Here is a 10,798-nt window from a genome sequence, read left to right as displayed (position 1 = left end):
AAAAAAAAATACTACGAGTCACTGAATTACTCTGAGGTCCACTTCATTATGGAAATCATATGCGCGGTATGTGGAAGAAGTCTACTATTCTTGTCCTTTGCAAAGTACAAGAGAAATAGTTTCACTGCGCTCTAATGCGAAACTTCCCAAAGGAAATCTAGTGGAGAAATGTAAAGCATATTGCATTTTCCTCCGAGCGGGGATAACTAACTAAAATTATGAAAAATGAAAATAAGACACAGAAATTCATTCAAAAGGCGATGCTAAAAAGTCATTGCAAAAGACTATAAAATGCGCTAAATTTAAATAGCTCTTCCCATTTTTTTTTTAAAGAATGTAAAAGTCTTATTACATCTTTCAAATACAATTTTTTTAAAAATAATAATAGATGAAGCTCTTTCATTAAGGTCGGCGGCAAGCATTATTTTATACCAATTGCTTTTCGGGAAATAAAATAAATGTATTTTCTCCACTGTGCCTGGCGTAAAAATCGTTAGCGCGGTCACAGCAATACACATTTTTTTTCAACTAAATATTCATAATAACAAACGCGAATTATTAAGGACGATACGGGGCTGCTGCATAGTCGAAAGACATGCATCAAGCACAGTAAACATTAATTTTGAAAAATTTCCAAGGATTCAAATTTATTCCGAACCCGTAAAAACTAGTTTTGTAAACCCTTTATTGTTTGGCACAGCTAGGGGAACAAATGTTTATGTAATCTAATGAAAATAATTACAACTGAAGTATTACAGTACTCAGGAAGGATGTGATTGATTTAAGCACAACTTTAAAAATGTACCACTTTCCTCTCTTGTAATGTAGAGTAACAATTTCGCTTTACGCGAGATTTAACTGCGAAAACTCGGTACACCGATGGAGCCTCAGAGGAATTGAGTATTTAACGACCGAAGGCAATCTGGGAGAAGCATTTCATCCCCTGATTGCTTCTCTCTTTTCTCCTCTTCTCCTTTGCACATCAGACGATCTTGCAGTCGGTTTCAAGATTGAAACTCTTATCACTCGGCACTGACAAATAGAATTAATGAAATATCTAACAAACTTACAAGTCTCTCTATCTGTCTGTCCCTTTCCCTGTGAGAGAGAGAGAGAGAGAGAGAGAGAGAGAGAGAGAGAGAGAGAGAGAGAGAGTTTACACTATTTCTCTAGAGGTATAGTTATAGATAAGACCAATATAGAACAATCATGTTTACAAGAATTATCCCCTAATTTAAGGGTAAACACGATGTACCTTGAATACTATGTGTTTTCCGGATTGTTGGACCTTAGGAAATATCTCTCTGTCACCTAAACCCCTTTTCATGTGTCGTAATTCTATTTGCGATTTCACGCGCAATTGCCTGTCGTCTGCTGGTAAGTAGAAGACAAGGAACTGTGACAAAATTATAAAAAGGAAAAGGTTCAAAATTGGATGCAACTATGTGTTATAAAAAGATATTGCAATGAGACTTTAATGATAATAATAAAAATAATACTAAAAATAATGAAAGCTATAATTTATATAATCAATCTCGTGGGTGTCCCCAGGTGATATAGGGGAGTCCATATCAAAATCGTACTTGTAACGAAATGAAAAATTTTAATATTGATGTGATGAAACAAGTCCTAGATTGAGCCATTTAATCCTCAAGTACGTAGAAGACCTGATGTTGTGTTGCAGGGCTCTGTAAATATACTTCATAATGGGCATTCACATAAATAACACCGTGAAGTTTACTCGTGGGAGGAGAGATGATTACCTTGCTGGTTAGGAGACAGAAATAAGATAGATGGGATTCGCCTACACCCTTATACAAAGGGACACTATTCTTATCAAATAAATTTGTCTTTGCGTGTGTACGCGTGCGCATATATGCTCAACATATCTCCTAGCACCGATGTTTTAAGATATTGCCAGAATTAACCCACAAAGCAGCAAAACCGATGATGATTACTCATAACTATTAACCAAATTTTCATTTTAGCCTAAAAAAGTTAATGATAATTAAAAAAAATCGAATTGTACAAATTAAGAATACGAAAAACGTTGCTCAAGCTTAATGCAAAAAATGAAAATAGTGTGGCAAATTACTCAAACATTTTGCTAGTTGGTATCTTTCATTCTTGGACTTGGTGACATTTTCAGAATAATTATCCAGATTAAAACTAAATAGAACCTCCCAGATATAGAGCGATTTTCCAAAACTAATTAAAAGTTTGTGATGAAATGCAGTTTTTCAGGTTACCCCATTCCTATATGCGATTTACTAAGTGAGTCACATGAAACCAGACCTTGTCAATGTGATTCATAAGCTCATTTCTGAAGAAAACTATATATATATATATATATATATATATATATATATATATATATATATATATATATATATATATATATATATATATATATAGAAAGAAAAGAGAGAGAGAGAGAGAGAGCTACACTGTCTACAATTTTTGAGTTCCTTATTCATTTGTACCGCATCACCATTGTTTCCTTACAAAAAACAAAGCATTTACTTAACCAGAAGCAAGAAAATCGTTCCAAGAACAGAAGCACCATGCAGACAAAGGTCGTAAAAATAAAACCAAATGATCTCTTGTTCTCTTTTCCTTTTGCTAGCGGTGACCAAAAATATAAATATTCATGGATACCTGTGAGATTTCTCTCCTTTTGCACGTCCAAGGAAAGGGTTGGTGAAAATGTTGAACGGGTAAAACAACAAAGATTTTTCACTGGAAAAAGTACTGTACTGTTGGCGTTGTTATTTAATATTTAGTAACTTGTGTATTTGTATATGTATCTGTCAATAAAATCAAGTCATTGTAATATATTTTCAGTGTGGACTTCTTGTTTCTTTTCATAACGTGTTGATATCAAAGGGATTTTACACGCGGTTGAAAAGAACTATAATGGGATATTATAGTTGTTTGCAAGAGGTTTCCAGTAATCTTCTGTAAGTCATTATCTTATAGCCCAAGTTCACCAGTTATAGTTATGGCAAAGATATTGTGGCAAGCACATTTTTTTTTCTAGGATGTATTCGCATAAGGAGTCATTACGGCGGTTGTTTCGATATGTTCAAGGAGTGTCATGAATAGTCCTTTGATTATGAATAGTGAGCATTAAACTGCAGTGAATAGCCCTCCTCTGAAGATATGCAATATTACTTCGGTGGGAAAAGATTGACTCGATAAGCCTTTGAGTGATGTCTTCTGCCTTAGACCTATTTACAGTTTTATACGCCTATGCATCTTTGTTTTCACTTCATTCTCTGTAGATGCACCTGTATGCGCGTCGTAAAACGTAAGAGTTAGTATATAAACAACGACAGCAGTATATCTGTTCAGGTTCTTTGCTGTTGGGAAGAATAGAATTAGAAAATTAGAAACGACTGTATCAGCTGACCACCGCGGAAACAGCAATTGTTTTCAATAACAAGATGAGAGAACAACAGCCAATCCGAGAGGCTGCAGAGATTATGGGTAGGTAAAGGCCAAGCAGATTAAATTTCACACATTTCTGTAACAAAAGTATTTGGAGTTATAGGACCAAGTCAGAAGCAGATGTGAAGTGGAAAAGTGATGTTTGAGCTACTCAGCAGTGCAATGGCTAAATAGTAGAACTTGAAAATGTGCTAAGCCTAACTACACGAGATCACGTATTTTGTGCATTGGTTAAGTTACACACTCTTTTGCGGGGCCTTTCCTAATACGTACTACACTGAACATGTGGTATCAACAGTGTTTGTTAGATACCTAATGTTCTCACATTAACAATTTATGGCAGGCACCCCTGTGAGTAAATGTTTGCTTTAAACCACATCTTTCCGAAGTCTAGAATATAATTTTGTTCGAGTGTGTGTTTTGAACGTTTCTGACATTCATTTCGGTAGCAAATTTGAGGTACTGGAACTTTTTTATATCCTGCATATATATATATATATATATATATATATATATATATATATATATATATATATATATATATATAATCATACAAACGTCCTTTAATATCCAATTCGCTCTACTCGGAAATAATATATTTTCATACATGTTACCGAAGGGGAATTTTTAGTTGATATTGAGTTCGTCGTCCCGTGGCCTCGAACCAGCGAAGGACAAGAACTCAGGACTACAGTGGATATTATTTCCCAGGTAGAGCGAATTGGATATTAAAGTACGTTTGTAGCTTACTGATTGTATATGAATCACGGTGATGTGATAAAAAGTCATATATATATATATATATATATATATATATATATATATATATATATATATATATATATATATATATATATATATATATATATATATATATATTATATATATATATATATATATATATATATATATATATATATATATATATATATATATATATATATATATATATATATATATATATATATATATATATATATATATATAGATATAGAGAGCCTGTTAGAGAGAAGAGAGAGAGAGAGAGAGAGAGAGAGAGAGAGAGTCTACATTTATTTAGTTAACACACGAATTATGTTATGCTTTCATTCAAACCACCACAAGTAGCCTGTTAAAATCGAATTCACAATGATAACGAACGTTCTACCATTCGCGATCCGAACTTGCCATTGTCTCTCTCTCTCTCTCTTTCTCTCTCTGTTCCCATATTATATGGAAACAATGTAAGCTTACATCTCCAGAACGGAAGCCTCATGCAGTCTAACATTAGTCTAGGGCCTCTAGGCACTTGATCATAATGGTTAACATTTAAGATTGAAGGCTACTGGCAATATTCAGTTGTTACTAACAAGCAAACGGGGTTTTTCAGTTGTTTGGAAGAACTCCAAACAACAAACATTTCAGTAGTTCCCGGGTCTTCCACGATGGAAGATAAGATGCAGGTGGCAGGGTACAGTATACTGTTTGTCCCTGAAGCATTCTCGGGGAGGAAGGACCATTCAATGAAAGTGAGTAACGGCATTGACGATTAACGCTTTATAAGGTTTTGTTGGTCTAAATTATATTTATGTACTTGTTGTGAAACCTTCCTTTTAGATTTTTATTTAGAGAACTGGATAGCATGAGACTATTTCTTGCTAACCGGCACCGCAAGAAGTCATTGCAGAGTACATTGGCGAACACCATCAAGTGAACCAAAGCAGTCTAAATACAAAGTTCCCACAGAGGACCAAGGACGAGAGTCTGGCCTCCAAACGCGGGAAATTTACCATTTTCTAAACTTAATTTTGTTACTATGAGGGCATTTGCTGTTTGGAGGCCAGACTCTCGCCCTTGGTCCACTGTGGGAACTTTGTATTTAGACTCTGCTTTGGTTCACTTGATGGTCTTCGCCAATGTGCTCTGCAATGACTTCTTGCGATGCCGGTTAGCAAGAAATAGTCTTATGCTATCCAGGACCCACTTACTGATGCTATCAAACAAAATTAGGAGCTATTTTTTGTGGAATATCACACAGTAAATGAATTTGTAGCTGGGAGTCAAGAACCATCCATGTTTACGAATAGGATCAAAGAAGTTGTTTACTAAATTTTCGTTGCTAAATTAGATAAGGATTGTGAGTATAGCTAAATCTTGTATAAGTTTTTCGAGAAAGACTGATGATAAAGTAATACACGTTAGCAGTTAATTTATTTCTGGATAATGTTAACTTTGCTCTGATACCCAAACCGACTACTAATTTAATCATATTTTTGTATCTACAGTATATTTGAAGTGCTGTTCACATACAGTGTCGGAATATCAAACTTTTTACGTAAATTAAATTGTTTTCCATACATAGTCCTATTACTCAATTATTTAACAAGTGGAACGCCTGATATTAGTAAAATTAGATGAAATCAGAATATCCTAACATGAAATACACAGGTGTTTTTAACTTTTTTTTCCGTTTCAGGATGGATATCCTTTGCAGGTGCAAAAAGGCCAAAAACCCTAACAGTCTGAGGAATAACCGTTTACCTCAGAATTGCTTGTCCTGTGATCCATTGGTTGTCATGAACGTATTAAGTCTGGTAAATACCCTAGAAGTTATTTACATAATTTTGCCAAATGTGAATGTGTAATACAAAGACATCTCTAGTATCATATATCTCGGGAGACTAATTCTAGATAAAATACTGTTGGAAGATCATAAACTTTTATCTTTGCAGTTCTGCTACGTAACTGTTATGTACTTCAGTCTGAGAGACGGCTTCAAAGATACGGTTATGGGAGATCGTAAGTAGTTTTCTACTTAGTTATCTTTCAGGTTAGGTTAATGAACTACTGATTAGTGTTATGAAATTTACGATTTGCACTGCTTGTTTAAAGTAGCAAATAGAAAGGAAATTATTGCTAAGGGTTTTTAGTAACGCGGTGTCTGTACTTTGAACATAAAATACCAAGGGCTTAGTCCATTAATAGCTGGACTGAGTTAGATATGAGCATGGCATTTTTGGGTCTTGTTAATCGTCTCCATTCATTGCCGCTTTCTCAATTTGGTGAATATATAAACATTAAAAACCAAGCGCATTAAAGTAATGAACAGTATTCACCCCATTGTGTTGGTTGGTGAAATTTTGATATATATAATATATATATATATATATATATATATATATTTATATGTATAAATATATATATATATAATATATATATATATATATATATATATATTTATATATATATATATATTATATAATTATATATATTATATATATAAATATAATGTATAATATATATATTATATATAAATATATATATTATATATAATTATATATATGTATAAATATATATATATATATATATATATATATATATATATATTATATATATATATATATATATATATATATATATATATATATATATATATATATATATATTATATATATATATATATATATATATATATATATATATATATATATATATATATATATATATATATATATATATATATATATATATATATACTTTTATATATAGCTACGAATGTAACATAAAGCTCGTAAATACGTCAGCACTTTGAAATACTAGAATCTTGCCTTTCATAAGTTTATTAAATTTGCAACGAATACTATGTAACATTCGTTGTTACTTTGCACAACTGTATAGTCTTTTGCTGAACAGGAACACCCACACTTAAGCAAGGAAACCTGTGACAGCCTTGTTCAATACGTTGTTCAAATATTTTCCAGCTGTATTTACATTAATTCTCGGTAGACTAGAAGTTTTCTACTCGTTCAAGATCCTCCGTGGTGTTATGTTATAAATATTTCATCTGTCAACTAGTAATTATTTGGTCGGGAATTTGATTTTCTCCGAACTTTCTCTGCATGAATTGTTGCACCAAGAACTTTATCACGTTAAACTCAAACTGTTGACTTTATAAATTACATTTGAAAGTAAAGCTGAAACTGGAATAGCTTTCATGACTTTTAAGTAAAGCAAAGGAGAAATTCACTATTTTTGTTTTTGTTACACATATAGTCATAAATGATTCCTCTGGATGTTCTTGAGCTTTAAGTCTCATGATTGCATCTAGTAATTTAATTTTAGTTAGAGTTGTATTTACAAATAAGCTATAAGGAAGCAATACATTTTTTAAAAGTTCATACACATCCTACAATCTTACTTATTTTCTGCAGTTGCATGGCTATTTTATTTCAGAGGCATTGGTCTGCTATATACCTTGGCCTCTATATCAAAGGGAAAACAGCTGTGTAAAAGACCTTGGCCATTGTCCCTTAGTTTTATTTCAAAATAGAACCAACGCTGTCCATAGTGATTGTGCCTCTTGCCTTGTGCGTCCCCCTAGTTTTGCAGAATGTCATTAACCATATCGTTTCAGGTTCTATGATTATTCATTATCAAGGCCTTTTATTACTCTAACCTTGAAGCCATCGTCTAGTTGGCAGCGTTGTCTCTTTAGATATCTGTTTAGCAAGCTTATAATTTCAGTTTGCAATATGTGAATGAGTATAGATTGAGTGAAAATTATTACTCATCATAATTCTCCAACCTAATTATTTTGATAAATTGTAATATGAAGCTTTTAATGCCAGTGCCGTCTTATCTGGCTTATCACACTTTTTATTTTAATTACACTAATGTTGACTTCAATCTCACTATAACATTGTATTTTTAATTGTCAGATTTGGCAGCATGTGGAAGTGTGGTGGTGTTGCTAGTTAATTTCTCCTACATATTCTGCTCCGTGAAAATAATATTTTGTATCAAGGTTTGTATGTTCCAAACATCAGTGATATTTCATGGTGCTCTCTATATACAAAAAGTTTCATAATTATATTTTTGAGTGTTCTAGTAATTTTGGTGACTGTAGTTAGTTTTGCCTACATAAATGATATACAAGATGATACAAAATTTTCTTATTTCATACGTACTGATGTTGAATTAACGGTAATTTTGCCACATAAGAGTATGGTCACTTTTAACAAATTGATGAACCAGTGATTGCTGCCAATACTTGTACTACACTCTTCGGGGAGAAGAGTCTCTTCTCCCCGTAGGTGGGTAGTACCGCAGTGAACCCCCTTTCGTCGGTCTAGTTGTCCAATACCTCTGTTACTACTTAATGCAACTTCGGGGTTTTCTCCCAGTTCCACCTTTAGATTATTGTACTTTACCTTATTCCTTTTCTAAGTCTTTATCATGCTGTCCAACTACTACTACTCCCTCTTTTCACGGACTTATTGCTGAATAGCTAAAGTGCTTGGCTCGACGACCTAAATTTCATGAATCAAAATCAACTTTATTTTTTTTTGTTCTCTTAGAGCCGCACCTTCCCCACCTGGCAGGAGGTCAGGGAGCTTCGTAACACAGCCATGACTCTCATCTCTAGCTTCGCCGTTGGAACTGTTCTCTTATTTGTAGGATATTACTGGTTCATAGAATTCGGACGCATAGGACAAATTACTGTTCCTCCACGCCAAAGAGCGAATGACTCGGTAAGAGTAATTCGCAGGGGCTTAGTGGGAAATAACACACTGTTTGCAGAAACGAGTTCTTTTACAAACATACACTCACCGGCTGAAAACGGCAAAGATTCATTGGCCACGAGTACCATTAACGGGGATTTATCAATACAAATACAGCCAGTCGACAATTTAACCGATACAAACACACTGATGAACGCAGCAGAAGACAGCGGAGGCTTAATGAAGAGAACAAAATCGTATGCAAAGGAGAATCCTCCTTTCGCCAGTTTGACGTTCTCTAGCATATCGTTTTGCTTGGCTGGAATCGTGATTGCCATGACCATAATGTTTGAAAAAAAAGTAAGTATATATTTTTTAAGTGCCCCTGAAAAATAAGCTAACTGCTATTAATGTAAATGCTAATGCTCCAATTCTTCCGATAATATAACTATAATTGTAAACCACTAGTTAGCCTCAGTTCTTTCTTGTTGGTTATAAAAGGATAACTCACCTGTATGTATTCTATCCGAATGATTTTCTTATCATCGAGACATATGATAATGATTATGATTTGCAGAGTGCAATTGTATTAGAGGCGAGATGGAAGAAGTCGCGCGCTTCATATTTCTCGTCAAAAACGGAAAGATCGCCATGTCCCGCAGTTGCGAAAACATCCGAAGACGAATCTAACATGCCTTCAACTTCAATATCATCTCAGAGGGAATGTTCTCAAGAGCTCGCTGATGAGCAGAAGTTAGGTGAACAAACGTCTGTTCCAGTGATTCTGTACCCTAATCTTCATCCTGAAATGGGACAATATTGGTGCTCGGTCTGCAGTTCGACATTGGTCCCTTCACCAAAAAAATCAGTGAAATACCAAAGCTCGCCAGCGTCCAAACAAGGAAAAAAGAAACGAAGCCCTTCCCTAAGTCCAGAGGAAAATCAGGAACCTGCCCATTCAGAATCGAAGGCACATGCCTGCAGGAAAAGCCTTTCATTTGATGTCGCCGTTCACGCAGAGGACCTACCACAACCTGTCAGTCAAAAAGCTGAGCTTGGGTCAGAACTTGGTGCTACAGACACAGAGGGGCTAGAACAAGCTACGCCACGGCAGAATAATATCGTACCTCGAGAATCTGATGGAAATTTAGAAGGTGAACGGCTCCATTCAGTTGACCCTGTACTTCAAGGGGACTGTACTGAAATGACTAAAATGTAAATTTGCAGTTTTTAGACAATCAATATTGCAAGCAAAATCCCGTTCTAGGGAAAGATTTGTTTTAGATTACTGGTGGAATATTATTTACACTTTAAGTTTTTAGTGAGTAGAATTGTAAAAAATTTTAATTATTTGGGCCAAATAGAACGCTGAGTTTGATGGTGGACCTGTATTTAGTTATATTACATCTCTTGGATTATAACGTGTATGATTTTAGGAACAGTTGCTGATAAACTGTTTAAACATAGCAACAAGTAAAATCTTCATTCTTTTAGATATATTTGTACAATAGGTTTTAAACATTTTATTCGTTAGGCTCTTTATTTCTGTAAAGAATGAAAATCCTGGAAATGTAAACAGATTGTATTCATTAACATATTTTATTCTAGATCCTAAAATTTTTTCTGATGTTTCGAGAGGCTTTGAAAACTTTCGAGCGTCTCTAAATGACTGAAGTAACAATGATGTTAGACATGATCATCCTTGAAACTTTCCACTCCATTATCATTCAAAATGAACTCGTTTGCATTATTGTGGAATAATCCAGTAAGGCCAATAACCTAGCTCTAAGGAATAGAAAGCCGATGCGTGGAATAATATTAATAAACCTTCTGAAAGTAATTAGCTGAAGGAAATAAATCCGCCAAAA

The 10,798-nt window shown here is 34.0% G+C and overlaps 1 protein-coding gene across 2 annotated transcripts; it reads left to right on the top strand.

Annotated features, from left to right (window-relative positions):
• Positions 1-4,821: 4,821 nt before the first annotated feature.
• On the top strand, positions 4,822-10,519 carry LOC136849108 (uncharacterized). Of its 2 annotated transcripts, none has more exons than XM_067122077.1 (6): positions 4,822-4,958; positions 5,906-6,023; positions 6,162-6,228; positions 8,148-8,233; positions 8,787-9,290; positions 9,508-10,519. In XM_067122077.1, exons 2-6 carry the CDS (start codon positions 5,907-5,909, stop codon positions 10,147-10,149), a joined length of 1,416 nt encoding a protein of 471 aa, XP_066978178.1. In that variant the 5' UTR covers positions 4,822-4,958; position 5,906; the 3' UTR covers positions 10,150-10,519. The 2 variants fall into 2 exon arrangements, with proteins under 2 accessions (XP_066978178.1, XP_066978179.1); XM_067122078.1 differs by lacking the exon at positions 4,822-4,958 and adding an exon at positions 5,283-5,566.
• The last annotated feature ends 279 nt before the right edge of the window (positions 10,520-10,798 follow it).

The sequence above is a fragment of the Macrobrachium rosenbergii genome, chromosome 20 (genome assembly GCF_040412425.1).
Source record: "Macrobrachium rosenbergii isolate ZJJX-2024 chromosome 20, ASM4041242v1, whole genome shotgun sequence".
In the NCBI taxonomy this organism is placed as follows: Eukaryota; Metazoa; Arthropoda; class Malacostraca; order Decapoda; family Palaemonidae; genus Macrobrachium; species Macrobrachium rosenbergii.
This window is presented reverse-complemented; position numbering and strand designations above follow the sequence as displayed.

What these genes read in the sequence shown, in the direction of transcription:
- LOC136849108 (XM_067122077.1), top strand. Translation starts at nt 5,907, where the DNA reads ATGGATATCCTTTGCAGGTGCAAAAAGGCCAAAAACCCTAACAGTCTG. An exon ending in TCATGAACGTATTAAGTCTG is followed by an intron (nt 6,024 to 6,161) that starts GTAAATACCCTA and finishes TTATCTTTGCAG; the next exon opens with TTCTGCTACGTAACTGTTAT. An exon ending in CCATAATGTTTGAAAAAAAA is followed by an intron (nt 9,291 to 9,507) that starts GTAAGTATATAT and finishes TATGATTTGCAG; the next exon opens with AGTGCAATTGTATTAGAGGC.